The sequence below is a fragment of the Lepeophtheirus salmonis genome, chromosome 14 (genome assembly GCF_016086655.4).
Source record: "Lepeophtheirus salmonis chromosome 14, UVic_Lsal_1.4, whole genome shotgun sequence".
Classification (NCBI taxonomy): Eukaryota; Metazoa; Arthropoda; class Copepoda; order Siphonostomatoida; family Caligidae; genus Lepeophtheirus; species Lepeophtheirus salmonis.
The window spans coordinates 34842315-34860726 of record NC_052144.2 but is presented as its reverse complement, the minus strand read 5'-3'; the positions used below and the strand labels follow the sequence as shown (position 1 = coordinate 34860726).

Genomic DNA, 18412 nt, shown 5'->3' with positions numbered 1-18412 from the left:
TAAAGTTATGAATAAATTGCATAGTTACATACATATATATATATATATGTAACAAAATGAATGATGCATTAGCTCCTTTGCTGATCAATCTTTAAAATTTCTTTTTTACCAATATATAAAGTTCATAACAATTGAAAATTCTTCATTTTCATGAAACACATAAATCTCTAAAATATGATATGCGCAAAGTTTTTTGCAATAACGACTAAAACAAAATAATATTTAATTTCTGATATCTCAATCAATCTATTATATATTTGAAAGATTTATTCATAAACTATCACCTGGTGAATAATTGAGTTGCTTTCTTGACGAGTGGAGGGAACAATCAGTAGAGCTATGGTAACAAAATTTCCAGGAATTCCAAGTACACAAAGTACCAGAATGGCTTTTATTCTAATTTTCCATCGATAGGGCAGAATTAAACATGAATTGGAGTGATCTGATGTTGAAGAGTTTTTGATCTTTTTTTTGGAACATTTTGTACGTTCTAAGTCGGAATATCTTGTTAGTGATTTGTTTTCTTCTTTGGCACTTCCATCCGATACAAATTCAGTTATTACTTCATTTCTAATAGATTTGTTAAGTTTTGACATTTTGATGTTTTCTTCTGGCATTTCAGTCTGAAATGGAAATCAATCAACTTAAAAATTGTTTTAAAATATCATTTTTCTGACAAATAATAAGTGGGAGGAGAGGGTTGATTACTTGGCTAGAGAATATTGAATAAATCTATAAGTTTTTGTAATATCACGGCTTGAAAACACTTTCACGAAAAATAATATTTTAAAATTGACACATTTCTCAATAGGAGTATAACTAATGTAAAACACCCCGTATTCATACTTCCATCATTAATTACATATTACTATGCATATGCTGGTAGCCATTTTTCAATGCCAACATTGTTTATATTATAAGCCAGCAGATGACACCTTATATGTTGTTGAAGGTAATTTTTTTTTTGTTGGGATTTATTGAATTTTGTAACAGATTAACTGAAACTGTAAAATTATTTTTTAAGCAATGAAGACGAACCATATTTAGAACTTAAATACTATGTAACTTATTTAAATATATTTATGGCCTTCATCACATAAGGAAGCTAAAATTATTTTTCTCAATGTTGATTATGGATTACAATAATATCCTTTCACAAATTATCGCCAAATTCTAATTCTGATTAATCCCTTGTAGGGACCACAAATTCTATTTCAATTAGCAAAGAGTCATTGTCATAAAGAAAGAAATAGAAACTTATACAGTTAAGAATCTTCGTTTGATATATGAGCCTTCATATAGCCCGATATGGTCTTTCGAACAAAATATAAGTATTATTCTTTGGTATCTCAGCTCGTTTCAGAAGTTTGAACATAAAACCAATAAGTGACTTAATTATGCATGTCAAATATTGGACTCTATGTATATATGATGTTCAAAATAAATCATACAACATAAAAACAATCTAGAACAAAAATAATCTTAATTGATTTTTTTACTTCGTACAGGGCGTTCCTTATTATTTACTTATTTCTGTTATGCAAATTTTGAGAGGTTAAAAGTACTTTTTTTATCATGTTTCCATGAGCAATGTTGTAGAACATATATTTCGCTGTTGATTACTAAGAAAAACATTGTCAGATATGCCTCCATGTGGACACAGTACGAGAAGAGGGTTGAGATTGCAGTGCTTCTCCGCGCAGGATTTTCATAGAAAACCATCTGGGAGCAGAATGGGTCTCGAGGAGGATAATTTACAATGTAGCAATGCGTTTCATGGTTGGTTTAGTGCTCAAGCACTCTCCAGGAGCAGGCTGGAAACCCTCTGTACCCTTAATTATCTGAAGTTGGTCTTACAAAAAGCAAAATTTATCAATTGCTCTCATGGCCAGGAAGATAAAAAATCCCCATCAGTGGTGTCCAGGAACCTAAAAACCGCAAGGGGAAAGTCTCTGGGGCGTATTGTGCGGCATCTCCAGATAGAACAGTAGAGAAATGTATTTTCTTATAAGTAAACCTTTACTGTTGGCCCCGTCTTCAACAGGCAGAATGATAGGGTAGTGGCATTGGGAATTTAGCAGAGGAGCACCGATATGTCTCCACCACCAAACACCCTGGTTCAGTGATGATATTAGACTTTTTTACATCCAAAGGGAAGGCCACGATTCCTGTGTGGTTCCTTTTAGTAAACAGGGTGATGGATCCTGAGTACGTCCAAATTCTGGACACCAAAGTTATCATATGGATCAAATCTATCGTTGAAAATTTTCCCTGGGTGTTCCAACAAGATGGAGCACCTCCCCACACCGTAAAAAACCAAAGTGGCTCCAGGCCAACATACACATCTGGGCAAAGGACAGAAGGCTGCTTTTAAGGCAATATCTTAAACCCCTAGACTATTCCATCTAGGTGCACGTGTAGTCATAGAGGAGATACCACAACAGCAATAACACTCTTAAGACCTCAGCCAACAAGGCTTGTGCCTCCATGAGGGCCGAGTACATCCAGAGAGTCTTCAGCAGCTTCCACCACCGCTTGGAGCTCACCATCAATTCTGAGGGTGGATATAATGACTAAAATATGTTCTTAACTTTAAAAATAGTTAATAAACTTGTTTTTTCATTTACCTAGGACCTCTTGGACTTTAATAATTTTTGTGTGAAAACGGGTAAATAATAACGGTTGGCCCAGTATATACATACAATCAAATATTTCATTGCCATTTTTCATTTAATTATATGACCTTGTATTATTTTTTAGAACGAGTGAAGACATCCAATAATTTTAAATATTGTTTAGAGCTATCATTTGATCTAGGACACTTAACTTGGCTCCAATTTGTCCTTTTAAAGAATATATATTAATTTCTCATTCTTCTAATTGCGATTATCAATTTTAGCTACTTCAAGTTCAATTTGTAGTGTCTCCAAAGGGTTAACAATGATAATATGTTATTAGAACTGGACGATATTTTGTTGTGGAATGCAAATATATTCCATAAAAAAAATATTGTATCTTGCTTTTGTGTTGATGGGCAAAAAATATTTTGAGATTATTTTGCAAGAAATTATTTCTGTGTTAATCTACCACATTTATTGTCAAATTATAATATATTTTTTTGTCCTATGTATATACACTAACATACTAAATGGATATGTGGTCACATCAAATTTGAATGATTTAATATTTTTTTCTTTTTTGCAAGAGATACATACTCATATGTACGTCTTATTTATTATGTACATATGTAATATACCTTGAATAATGATAAAAACCCCAATACCCATACGTCTTTATAATATTCATTAATCAAATATATAAAGTTGGACAATATTAATTATATGTTCGTATGTATAAATGAGTTTATCCTACAAATTCATTTCTAGACAATAATTGATCATTAATAATAAGGCTTGAACTACGGGTGGGTATATATATATATATATTATACACATGTGTATGTACCTTTGTGTATAATTAAAATATATATAATCTTCATAAGTACCAAAAAATGCAAATCAAATTGGTTAAATTAAGTTATATATTCTTTGTATTTAAATGTCGTGCATTTATCTTCCGAGATGTGTAAATGATAGAAGGAATATTGCAGTAAGAATGAAGGCCGTTTGTTGCATTTATTGTTCAAGAGAGTGGCATTCTACCCTTTAAAAAATTATATTATTTATCATCATTTTCTATTTTTAAGATTGACTTATATGGATTTTTTGAGGCGGAATATTTTGTGTGATTCAATGGTCGATTTTGTTCCATCAAATATTATAACAATTGACAACTTAGTAAATATACTCCCACAAAAGCAAAAGAAGGGAGGGTCACTTTTGATTATTGTAAATCATACACAGATAGTTCATAAAATAGCGATTCATGTTGCATGAAACACAATTCAATTGATGGCTGTTGTATCCATGTCTAGGACTATAATTAAGTTATTAGATTTTTGAACAATATTTGATCAAATAGTTTTCAAAAAATATTATGAAAATTATATCATTTGATCAAATAGTTTTCAAAAAATATTATGAAAATTATATCATTTGAAAAAGGTGCAACATACCTTAATTAATTTGGATTGTCAGAATTTGATGAATTTAAAAAAAAGGAAAGGGTATTTTGGAACTACCCATATTTGAGTTTGAAGGTGTTTACTAATTACAAAAAAACTTTGGATCTGATTAATTCTTTTAATAAAAATATAAATTATTTTTATGATTATTAAAAATTGATAATATAATCGGCAAATTTGACTGATAACCACTTTTTCTTGAACGTTTTTTTAATAAATTTTATTGGCAAATTTATAAATTTGTATTGCTTGAAAACGGTAATTTTTTTTATACCGGCATTCCTTCATAAAAGAAGGTGCTATACCACCATCGTTCTAGTGTTAAAAAATGTATGCTATTTTACTTAATTTATAATTAGACTCAGGATTTGTGAGCAATAGCTTCATACGTCAAAACATTGATCAATCTGACCTTTTGGGGGAAAATTGCACATTTTTCTAAGCTGGTATGAATTAATTAGACAAAAATTTGGATTTTAGTTAGATTACAAAAGAGCTTTTAATGATTCTTTGCAAATATTGTCGAGGGAAAACAGTCAATTAGAAAAAGGGGAAATAATGCGTAAAATTAACTTTTAAATCAGTCCTCTTGAATCTTCCAATATAGGAAAAATAATTTTGTGGCAAATTGCGCGAGCCTTATCTTCCATTTATGCAAAATATCGGACGTATAATCAGTGGTGGTGATGATGAGATGCCTCAATCGTCTTCATCGTGCTGGCTAATCAATTCTTCAAATTTATCAGATTTTGAGTCATTCAATCAGTTAAATATATCGTTAAAAAGATTTGAGAGACTAGAAACGTTTATGATAAACCAATAAGTGGACACCCAAGGTCCACTCGGAACCCGAATAACGTCCAGGAAGTTAAATTAAAAATATACAGAAACCCCAACAGATCAATGTGAAAAATGGTTAAGGAAATCAACGTGTCAAGGACTTCGATGAATTGAATTATCCACATGGACCTAAGTATAGTTCTCCGAGGTTTTGTTACGGTTAGAATATCACGGAAGATGCACGGATGAAAAGGATTCAAAGCAGTAAAATATTATTGTAACTTTGCACACAAAAAGGAAATATTTTCTGTTCGGATAAGAGGAAATGGGAACTGGATCAAAAAATTCTACCTTCAAAAGGATCGAATCTTGGCCTCATCATCAAAAGATATATCCTTAGACCAAAGAACAATTCCGAAACGGGTTAATTGTCGAACCCTTTTGGGTTAGACAGGGATTTCAAGTAAAGAAGATAAGCTTACTTTTGTTTTTATTCTGTAGGGCCTCCGTGTGAAGACAGGTAATCATATTATATATGTTTTGGAGCCTGTGGTCCTTTCATGGTTTAAACCAATTAATCTAAAACGATTAAGGTTACCTTTCAGCGAGATGGAGCTCCAATACATACCAGAGTTCAATGGCAAGAGTGCTAAAGGCAAATATTCCTTTTTGGAACAAATCTATGTTTCCCCATCGAGTCCAGGTATTAACCCCCTCGACTACTTTGTGTGGAGTTTTCTCAAATGGAAGGTCAAAACTCGTCAATATTTAAATTTAGAAAGTTTCCATCCCAATTTCAATCACGTCTATGGGAGGTAGTCGATATAGGGGGCAGTTATATTGAATAATTTATAAAATTGGAAAAAATTAATAAATTTTCTAAAATTATTTTGGTAGAGTGTTTTTCTCTACAATCAATCTATCACTCAATATATTAAATTAAATAAGGTTTAAAACTTATGGTCACTTCTGTATATAAATACTTATTGCTTTAAATTTTTTTAATAATTCAAATTGCTTAATTTTTATATTTTGGGTACTCATTTTTTTAAACTTTAGAGCTCTTTTTTTCCACAGAAGTGAAAGAATCATTCAGAGAAGTCATATCCAATGGATTATCCCTGTAATTGAAAGAGCAACCGGTGAACCACAGGCTAATGGTACATGTAATGCTATAAACGACTGCAATATAAAAAAAGTCTATCTTGTATGTCTTTTGATACAACAACTTTAAATACTTCAGTTTATAAAGTAGCTTGTCTTCTTATTGAAGAAACTCTAAAAAAAACTCTGCTTCATTTAGCCTGTAGGCATCATATTGGAAAATTGATCATTAAATCTGTAGGCCAGTCTATTTTTGGCAAGAGTACAAGTCCAGAATATCTGGTGTTTGTGGAGCTTTCAAAAACATGGGGTGAAATAATTAAAGAATATGTGGAAGAAAATAGGCAAAAAAACAAACCTGAAAGAAGCAATCGATTTATTCATCCTATATATTTAACTACATTTTAGCCTAAAAAATGTGAAAAAATTGATTGATTTTAGGTCTTAACTTTCATGGGCTGAGGGATGGCTGAATTTTACATGCATTCATATATTTTTTAGTTTTAAAGATAGGTTGAGGTAAGCCTTACAATTAAATAGCATAGGTTTCGTAATAAAATAACTTTTTCTTGGGACACTATTTTGTTTATGTATATTTGTTGGGATTTTGATCTGTTTATAAATAGACATATTTAAGTATTTACATGTATCAAGATGATGGATTTTCGACAAAAGCTAATTATTAAGATGAAAATTTGAAACTTAAGATACAAAATTGAAGATATATTGTACATTTATAAATATATCGTATTACAAACATTTTGAAACAACTATCGTTTGATCTTTTTTTTAAATATGTACATATTTTACTCTTTCAAACAGAGTAGTTAACAAGTCACTTTTTACGAATCTGAGTATCCTTATCCTTCGAATTCAGGTACAACTGTGAGTTTTTTTCAATTTGATTTTGAAGTCATGATTTCATGATACCTACGTATTACACAAATCCAAGACCCAGCTTGGATTCAGTCCAAACGATAAAATAATAATATAACAAAATCAATCGGGTTTAAATAATTATTATTAGTTCAGATATGTAGCAAAAGTTAACGCTCAACACGTGCCGGTGGGCATTGGAAAATTAGCAGTAAGAGTGCTAATAGAGCTTGACTCTTTTAAAAATAATGGATCGAAAGTTGACAATCAATAGGGATTTACTGCTAGTTTATCGTATTTGGAGGAAAAGGACGGAGGATATATATTTTATCTTTTTCAGTTTCCTTGATTTGTTTTTATTGTCTATTTATATAATTTAATAACATTTTGGTCCTCAGCTACGAGGGTGTCAACAGATGATCGATGAATTTTATAATTGATCATTAGTGATGACAATCTTGTGTAGAATGGGAATGTTAAAAACAAAGAAACTGAAAATTAGCATGTGAACCCCAACAATTTGAAGAATGTTTTGAAGGAGGAAAACAATCATGCTCATGACTTTACATTATTTCAGCTAAAGAAAAATTACTCCGATGTAGAGCCCTGATTCTACTCTAAGTCCAACAAGGATTAACAATTACATATAACCCCGCAACAAATCTTTAGAGCTACGCTCTGTCTTTTATTATCACATACGAATCAATTTTTAATCAGGTTTTGAATATCATTAGGGAAGGACGTTCAATGCTCAGGAATAAAATAATAACTACTATTGATGAAAATCCTGTATATAATGGACATGTTAAATAAAAAGATAAAGAAAATCAACATTATAACCCTGACAATTTGAAGAAGTTTTTGGAGAAGAGAAAGAATAATGCTCATGACGTTTTATGACCACACATGAATATTCAATCAGATTTTGAATATGATTGAAAAAGATGTTGACTACACAGGAACGAAACAATAATGACATCAACTAAGGAAAGGAAAATTCATTCACCAATTCCAAAGCAACGGACCAGCAAATATATTAACAGGGGTTTACATCAGTGTGGATCATATTATGTAAGGCTAGAGCGTTGCGTACCTTGTGTAGGGAAGGACGATGTATGGAAGATGAGAACATACATAGTATATACTTGAAGTCAAAATGAGACAGCCAGTTCTACCTGAGCGGATACGAGGGAGAAGAAAAAAACCAGTAAAATAATAGTTGTTTGTTTGTGTTTAACATTGGGGAAAAAATCACTAAATATGTCATTTTTGTGCTTAAATTTAAATTATTAATGTTTGGATGTTTATATGCTAATAATAATAAAAATGAAATAAATTAGTATTTCTGATAACTCAGTACAAAAATGATATTGATTAAAAATTAATTTATCTTCCTTATAGATCCTTAGCGACCCAATATTTCATTGACACATTTCGCTCTGTTATGGGGTTCGTATTCAAGTTTTTGGATAGGTTGGAATACCTATAACTAATAGCTGTAGTATATAATATTAATTTAGGTTTATGAACATTTGACAATAAATGTTGAATGGGATAAAAAAACAAAAAAAACATTTATAACTTCACAGAGGTAGAAATTAGAAACATTACTCATTGAAAAAAATATATTTGATATTCTTAATTTATTTTTTTATCAGAACCTTTAATCTGCTTTTATATGTGTACTATTCTTGGTAATGGTAAAAAAAAGATTAAATTTTCTTACAACTATTACAAAGAGTTCTTAGAAGATTATTATTGTGTTAATAAACACAAAGAAAAGTTATATTTATACGAAATAGTTTTAACAAATTTTTTTTTTCAAATAAGAAATACTTTATATTTAAAGAAAAAAATATATACAGGAACTAGATGGGAATAACCATATTTATTATTATTATTATTTGAAAGCTAGATTTAATGACATATGTCTTTCTTGACAACCTCGGCCACACGGCGTCAGAAACTTTGGTAAGGCTGGGCGATCTAATGCAGATCAAACTTTGACATTCTACAGGTAATGGGACTTCCTCAGGGCCCCCACTGACGAAAGATACTAGGTACAGGACTCATCAAATGGGTTCACGCCTGGGCTGTTATAGTAGGTACAATATAGGGTTCGGCAGCAAAACGTGGATTGTTAATAAATGCTAGTTAAAAAATTGAAATAGAGAGGTTTTGAGATTTTTTTCTGCATATTCTGAATCTCCGGTACTTTTTGCATAAGTAAACAATAATCAACATTTCTCAAATTTTTCATCATGAGTGAGCAAGAAGCAAACAATGGCAGAGATTATGGACATTGTGAAGTGCTCCATATATAAAAAAGGATGGAAAATACCTCTTAAGAAAAGAAGGAAGTGGGTGACACAATTTGAAAAGTGATTTTGAGTTTCTGAGGGACTTGAAGAAGAAGATCAACGAGATCCTCACAAAAATCCATGAATCACCTCTCTAAAGAGTTTGACGTGGACGAGGGGACAATCACGAGGGCTCTGAAGGAGAACTTGGGGGAGATTGGAGACTGCAGAGGTTCAAAAAAGTTCGTGCTTGGATCAAAGCAAATGAATTCACATTAAAAAATTTCTCTGGCAAGAAGATTTGCAACGTGAACCAGGTCTACAATCCTCGAAACAAACATTGGCTTAGGGGATCACCAGAAGAAGTCAAGGCAGTGTTAGGTACAAAACATCAGACACTAACAATGGTCCTGGGAGTCGTGGCGTCTCACAGCAAAAAGATGTCTCCCTTCTTTTTTGAGGGTGGTAAGAAAATCGGCCAGGAGACCTACTACAAGGTGCTGAGGTTCACCATACTACCATGCCTCAAGGCCACCTCCCTAGAGGACAGCTATGTGTGGACCCAAGATGGCGCACCTTCACATACATCGGCCAAATGCCAGCAGTTCATCATCAACTCCTGCAATGCTTTCCGCCACCGTGTAGAGGCTGTGATTGCTGCGGAGGGTGGCCATATTGAGTGAACATGTTCACAAAAGTCGTGTCTCAAAGTTTTGTTTAAAAAGTTTCAAATTATTCATCAAAAAATAAAATTATTGACATTTTTTTAAATCAGTCACTCAGTCCACGTTTTGCGTTCTACCCCAGTGGCTTTCAAATAAATAAATAAATATAATTCAAACCCAAGATTAATAGAAGTACAAGGTTATAACATAACACTTTTCCGACTGATGTTTGACTTCCATGCCGCTTTTAAATAGTGATGCCAAGAAGTATAACTGTTACCCAAGAGAAGCTATATATAGCCTTCCTTGACTCTTACGATTAAAGTACCAATGTTATACTCTATGGCGTCAAAATTTGTCTGATTGCGTAGCAGTCGGTATCGTATATCAAATTGAAAATTCTAGCAAGCTCGAATACATGATGGTATAACCTTGAATTTCTATTAAACTTGGTTATACCCTATCTAATTAGTTCGTAGTAACCCTTTAAAGATTTCCCAATTTATTGGGACCATCCTTTATTCATAAATTTCATATTTATATGTTTGTACCAATATTTTGTATAAATATAAAATATTTGTTAAATTTTGTAATACCGTATTATAACTTGTTTCTCCTTTAATATATCTAATTATTTAGGAATATCCTTTTAACAGCGATTATATAGATAATAAATTATTGCATAGTTTCTTAATCCTCCATAGCTTTCAAGGGATATTGAGAACCCCCAGTTTGCTTGATTTTTAAATCGTATTTATTTTGATAATACCACAATTAAAAACTCTGGATTTATCTTTATTTATTTTTTCTTTAACTTTACTCAAATATGCAATTAATTGTTCATTTTTTTATGTTTTCTCTGATTGAGGTTTTGTAAGAAAAAATTATATCTTATAAATTTTACAATTTTTAATAGTGGTTTAGTGAATTAGTATAGTTTGTATACTTTTAAGTCGTTCTTTTGCTTTTTCTATTAAAATTTTTTCTTCAATTTAATGTATATGCGTTCCTACTAATGTAATATCATCTCTTATTCAATATATCACACTCAACTGCATCAAAATTAATTAGTACATTTTTTGGTACCTAGAATTTGTTAAAAATCATTAATATTTCATATTAGTTTTTATTTAAAAAATATTTAATGAAATATTTGAACTATAACAATTTTAATTAATGTTTACGAGTGAAAAAAATAAAATATTTAGGAAAATATTACAAATTTAAATAGTGTAATTTTAAGTTAATGTCGATTATGTACATGAAAAAAGAATGACTACAAATGGACAGTTAATACACACAATTGAAAACTCCTGATTTATCTGTACATAAAAAAATTTCTTCACTTTTTCTTAAATTTTTATTAAATTATTAATTGTTTCTCTTCTTTCAGATCAAGATTTTGTTTGAAAAAGTATAAATAATTTATTTCAACATTAAATTTTTGTTATAACTAGTAAAAGTGGAAAGAAGGACATGCACACAGAAATTAATGATCACAAAAACTCTTACTAAATACGGGATTCAATGCAACAGTTCCATTTTTTGATGTTAGATGGAGTTTTATTGTTTACAAATTCTTCATGAAGAAAAAAATTCCTATAGAAGTTAATGGTATATACGCTAGTTGAAATAAATTTTATTAATTTCATAAGAAAGACAAAAAATATGAAATTCAAGGCTATTTTCATTTTTGTTCGGTTTAATAATCTGAAAACGCATTTTTTTAAAGAAAAATGTTTAAATACAAATTTGATTCAATTACAAAAAAAATCTTCAATACACATAGGTTGAGTTGGAATATCTAGTAAGAAATAGTTTTTTCTTTATAAATTTTTTGATATAACTTTGTATGTTGAGGTATTTCAAAAATACAAAAACGTATTTGGGTCAGGATTTGAAGGAAAGATAACAGAAGATTATATCAAAACAAAACGAATGTATCTTTTACCGATAAACAATATCTATAGTAAAAGCAGACTCATAAATTAAACCTATTTCCTTCAGGTCAAACGATTACATTAGGTAAACTCTCTACATTTTATCTTTACAGACTCAAACTCATGCCTCCGGGATGAGTTAATATACTATTAAACATGAACCATTAGAAAACTGATTTCAGCTTTTCTCTTTTATAAACATGTAAATAAAAGTGGTATGCTCTATCGTATGGAGATTTTATAAAGAAAAATCAATGTGTATATAACTTTTTAATCAACCATGGTAATCAATTTGATATTATATTTGGCCTAATTATGTACTTGTATCTTTTTCCATTATTTTCTATATCGTATATTTGACTTATCTTTGTTTTAATAATAACACATAAAGTATATGATTATAAAAAAAATAACTTTATTTATATAGGTATATCATGTAATCTTTATCCCTTCATTGTTATAACAATTGAGTATTTGAAGATTGTTTTGTATATTATACTTAAGGGCAGTGACGACGCAAGCCCTTTATTTTTGTTGGGGGTGGGGAATGACCCCCCTTATAGTTTCTGAAGAACCCCCTCAATTTTTTTAAGTTTATATTTTATGTTCATGTCTGGGTAGTTGTTAACAAATTCTCCTCCGTTGGTTTTTAGCCAGCGTCAAAAAGTGAGTGCAACACAATTTGTTGGTGATGTTTAAATGGCATTTTCTCAGCTTCTAAGACACTTAGGAAGATCTTTTTTTTAGAAGTATTTGACAGGAACAATATTACCGCATTCACAAAAACCTTGATTGATGTAGCAAAAAGGGTTAGCTGTAAAGATTTTTTCGCCTCGCCGCACCTGGGATTAGTTTGTAATCAAGGCTTGAGAAAGTAGCACCGTCTTGCAACAAAATAATACAAGTACAAGAAGGATAATAGATAATGGGCCATAAGAGAACTGTAGCTAGACAACCACCACTAGAACATTCATAGATCAATCATTCCCCTCCGGCTAAAGTATTAAAATAGAAAATAAAAACAAATTACAACGATGTACCTCCCTGATATGCTAAAAACACAAAATTTACTTATTTGTTTATTACTAAATTAAATACTGTTACAACACCTTAAAAATGGTTATAGAGGACTGTAGTGAGTCTACATATGGGTGTGAGTTCCTGTTGGTTTCCCTCTCCAATGTGCCCATATAGAAAAGTACAGTTGGTTCAAATTTGGTGAGGAAGGGGACCATATCTCTTTGGACCAGAATCGAGCCATGTTATCTGCGCAGAACTTTTGGCACTTGGCGTACGAGGGAAAGGGGGTACCGTCCTGAGTCCTCACGTAGTTACCCTATGGGTAGCTTTTTTTCAGCCATGGTAAGTTAGTGCACCAAGGCACGGTATAGTAGGCCTCCTGGCCGCTTTTTTTCAACCTTGAAATTGAACGGACGTATCTTCTTTCCATCAAAGGCAACAACGCCGAGGAAAATTGTTTGGGCCGGATATTTTGGATGGTAAGCCCTTCTACCTCTTCTGTTGTTTCCACAAACCAGCGGTTGTTCCGATGGTTGTGGAATAGATCAACTGTGAAAATCTTCTTGTCCAAGAAAATGTTCACAATTGACCCATTTCCTTGATTTATGTAAGGATTTTCTTGTACATGAATGCCTCCGGTCTAAATATCATGTGTGTAACTAAATTCGATGAAAATTTGTGCACGCATTATTTTAGGATTACTTAATCTTAGCAGGAAACGTATCATCTCGATGAAGAGAATAATATCTCCGAATAGATGAAGAGGTATAGTAATTTAAACTTTCCATGGGATATGGAAAGCTATTTTAGCCGAGTGTTTGGTAAAATGCTTAAAAAGAAAGGACTTATGGAAACACTGTGTCAAGGTAACGCCCTAAATGAAGAGAACTGTCGTCAAGGGATGAAATCGATTTTGCATAAACTTAGTGCAGTTGATTACATAAGTAAACTTATTGCTAATACAAAATAAATGTTTTATTTGCTTAATCTAGCTTGTTGCCTAAATGCATTTCTGAGAAACGATGTGGAAGATCTTTGAGACCTGGAGGGATTCCATCACAATTTTATGGCTGCATTTACTTTTAAAAGGCTTATGTGGTTGCAGAAAAAAAAAGTTTCATACTACCTTGTTTAAATAATATCCCATTCAGGAGTTAGTTAAAAAACAAAAGTATTAAATCGATACTAAGATTGTACTTGCAGTCGTCATTGGATGTGGTGAAGCCGCTATTAAATTGCAGAAGCGTTTATATTTTCACTCCTCAGACTTGTTTTAGGTACACAAATAATCTCCTTACTCCATCTCAGAAATGGTTCCTGCATCGAGTAGTGACAGGAACACCCGAGGTATCAGGTTGCCTATCAGAGAACCCTAATTTTTATTTATGCAATTCAGAAACAGAGACAGCCTCACACGTTCTGTCGGAGTGCCCATTTTTAAAGCCTATTTACTCTACTCTTGGAGAGCTAGTGAATGAACGCTTCGGAGACTCAGTAAGCAGAAAGGACTTTTTCAGACTAGCTTCCAATGACAAAACATATCGTCATGCAGTGATCATGAAAATTAATTCTGCATCTACGCCATGAAGGCATCAAGCTCCAAGTTTGACGGGGTTGTGAGAAATATTTTAAGAAATTATATTGTCACTTTAAATACATTTAAGCTTAGGTCTTGAATATTTTTATCAATATTTTTTTATATGTTTTTATTAGCTGATTGTAGCATTCTGTATTAAGTTTCCAGAATTTCAAAATCTTTGAAATAAATTCTGGTAATGCAAGAATCAACTATTTTATTCAAATTAAAATATAAATTCAGAAAAAAGATAAAAGTGAAAATGAGGGCGCCTTACAAGTATATAGTATACCTTGGATTTAATTAAGGATGTGTATATTTGCTAAAGTGAGGTGAACGTTCATTATAAACAAATATCTGAGGCAAGATTAAGAAATGAATGTTCTTATTTGTTATTCCTCTTCAATATGAAAAAAAAAAAAAAAAAATATCATGGCCTTAAACGAAAAAAAAAAATCACCAGAATCATCTTATGAGCCTTAATAATCAAAATAAAACATTTCAGTAAAATCCATTCTTTGGTTTGGTGTGATTTCTTGTCCCACACACAACAAACACATAATATATGCATAACGTATCAGCGAGCAAGGATCCCTATAGCGTAAAATGATACTGATTTTGGTCAGTCTCTCGAAGGGATCATATATTTCTGACATTCTCTAATATGGGGTTTTACCATCACCACATTTAAGCACAAATTTGCATTTCTATCTATAATAATATCTTTGGAGTGATTTTAGCACAAAACTTGTGTTGTTATAATTAAGTTTGAAAAGTGTCTATCGTTGTCCATAACACTCACACACCCAATGTCTCATAATCATAGATACTAAATTATTAATTTAATAAATATTATTAATTATATCAAAGAACTATACTGCGTAGTTTAATTGTCTGACTTTGTAGGACAAAATACTTTGAAAGGTATTTTGACACAATACACTTTTTATCAATAATTCGATTTTCCTTTTCATACACACTTTCACATTATTACTCAATAACTTTCAGTCTATCCCATCATTCTTCATATTCAAGTGCATTTTATTTGTTTACTTCTACAAACAAAAAAGTCACACACAACTATTCCTCATAAATCATAGTTCATGTACTTACACTATTGTGAATAAAGTGCCAATATTTTTTGTAGTCATAGGCATATGATGAATAGAAAAACATTAAAACTATAATCAAAGAATATTGTTACAATTTCTCGTGCATATTTCATTATAGTATCAGGATAACAAAATACATTTAAAAAAGTCAATTTATTGCTCAATGTGCTCCAGGTGCTTCAATATTATCATTTTTTAATAATATTACCAATTAATATAATTTGTTAATTTAAATATATGGTTAACATTAAAAAATATATGTTCCTTTGTTAAAACTAATAATGCAATTAATTTGAATAGTGGTCAAGACATAAAGGTAGTAATTTTTCCAAAAAGGTATTGAAAAATTGATAACATTATTGTAATAGTTTTAAAAATAAAGATCCAATAATGGTAAATTTTTAATAAAACCTAATATTTTTTCTTGAATATATTTTGATGTGAATAAGTAATGAAATGCAGTCAATTACATAAATTTTAAATTGACCTTTTTAAAAATATGATGCAATAAAATAAGTATTTATGTAATAAGCTGCATTTTATCTCCAATTAAAATCATAGTTTTAGACGCGCACACCTGGATATCCTCTGATCAAAACTATTTTCACAAATACTTTTACTTTTCAGATAGACTTTTTTTGGCTATTTGGCATAACTTTATTAATAACTAATATTAAACATTATAAATTTTTGCATATATTAATTGTTGAGTTTTTGTTATAATGGTGTTGACCTGGCCTTCCCCTTCCCAGAATATGTTCCCAAAAATGCATCTCAACTAGTTTTTGGTCCAAAATTATCCAGCAGTCCAAATTAGATCCGCTCATAAGTTACAATTAACAGCCTGAAGCTCCAGAACAGATGGTCTGAAGTCTTACTTGCTTTATGGCAAAACGGGCATATACTCCTCTGATCATAAAAGAGTTTTGCTACAACCTCCAACATTCCTGAGAGTAATCGATATTTGAACAATCTCTCAGAAGATGTCAAATATTTACATATTATTACTTTGATACTGTTCTATGCTCCTTTGTTAATGTTTTTCCTTTCAAAATGGTCTTTAAAAGGAAACAAAGTTGATTTTTTGAAACATCTCCGGATCTTTGACGTAGAAACCATCGAGGCTTTTCATTCAGAACGGCACAAGGGGCCTTTTGATACACTTAAAATAACATATCCTTAATGTTAAGGGTTATTCATCCATTTTATCAATGAGTGATATTAATTATCGAACGTCCGACACAATATCGGTGGAGACAGTTCGCACTTCCGGGAAATGAAAGCGTCCTCCTACGGACAGTTCCAAACGAGAGATAATCCAAACTTCATAGTAACATCTATGTAACCTTTACGTAGATATTGCATTTGTTTGGAGTATAACACAAAATTCTCCAGAGCATTTTTAAAACTAGTACATATATGGGTTAACCATAAAAAATACTTGACTTTCTTTCAGGAAGTCATTGTGAATAAAACACCCGGGTTCCTCGCTATTCCACATTTTTCTAACCCAATAAAATTTCAGTACCTTCCATATTTCTTAGACGTTCATCACAGATAGTCCTCCATTATTCAGTAGACCGTGAAGACATCATAGGAGATGTTCCTTCTCCTTTTCGCTTGGCGAAATGAGCTTTATATAATATTAAGAGTGTCCTCCTCGTATGGTGGACTCTTAAAAGATGAATCACTTTTGGGACAATATCAAAGTTCCATGCATATATTTTGTCCCACATGTCAGGTTGAAATTCGTGAACAAAGATGTAGATTGATTAAATCTCCGGACGTTTTCCTCATTTTTATTTTGACAACCTTTTCCACCACCCAGACTCTAAGGAGTTTGATGTTTCTTGTGGTACAAAAGCTTGGTCATCCGTTTTCTATCAGTTTTCCATAAGCATTCAATTTTTCCTGGATTAATATTTGATTAGGAAGTTAAAGTGGACTTTCTGACTAAGATCATAGTTCTTCTGATTGACTTTATTGTTTCGAAAGGGCTACCACACAAGACCAAAGATAAGTTGTCAGCATAGGAGATGCATTTTAGATCTGCTGGGATTACCGAAAATCCAACAATTTGGTCATCATACGGGATACTTTTAAGAAATTTGTCAACCCTACGTTGAACAACAATGTCTCACTCTTCTTCAATTTCTCAAAAAATGACTCTTGATTCCCATATCTCACAATGGTAGGGGAACCTGCTAGGGGTTATCCTCCCATTCAAATTCAAAAAATCGCTGCATCCTTTCTGATATAGCGTACGAATGATGATCTCATGATGTTGGCAAAATCTAGAGCAGTCATAAAGGTGGTACTCGATGATTCGTCGAAGGTCTATACAAATAAGGGTATGTTGTCTAAGTTCATATATGCGTCTGTTAAACTATTTATTCTGTTAGTCAAAACATAGGATAACTTTTTGTATGTAGAATTCTGCATAGTTAACAGCCGGTAGTTCTTCCAGTATCTAAGAATGTTGGAGGGTTTTGGTATCAAGACGATCCGTCCTTCCAATGCAAATTCAGGAAAAAACACAAGAGACATCACTCTTTCATCAAAAGAGAGCAGAACCAGGATAAAAAATTCAATATATTTTTGAAAAATCGAATGTAAAACCAGATAACCCATTGGATTTATTAAGCTTAGCATTTTTGACAGTCGCATTTTGAATCTCAAAGTGTGTCAAATGTTTTTCTTTGAGATTTTTACATGCTTCTGATATTTTGGCATTATTGCTTGGTTCACACTGCAAGTTCTCACAAAACGAAGCTGTCTTCGTCTGGCATCTCCTCGTTCATTATCGATCTGACAGTTATAACATGATAGAGTTCAGTAAGACTTTGTTTGTTGCTATTGATTCATATATTCAGAAAATTCAATAATTTGAAATTTGGTTAATACCACAGAATTTGATATTACTACAAAAATAAAGTGTTCAATATCTCCGGAAGC

General features: G+C 31.5%; 1 protein-coding gene across 1 annotated transcript in view; it reads right to left on the bottom strand.

The window, feature by feature from the left end:
* The window catches only part of LOC121129817 (uncharacterized), a 107038-nt gene that overhangs the window by 33143 nt on the left and 55483 nt on the right, over positions 1 to 18412 (bottom strand). The window contains exon 2 of the mRNA XM_040725535.2: positions 285 to 623. Coding sequence (XP_040581469.1) covers positions 285 to 617 — 333 coding nt within the window. The 5' untranslated portion in view covers positions 618 to 623. The remainder of the gene's footprint in view (positions 1 to 284; positions 624 to 18412) is intronic.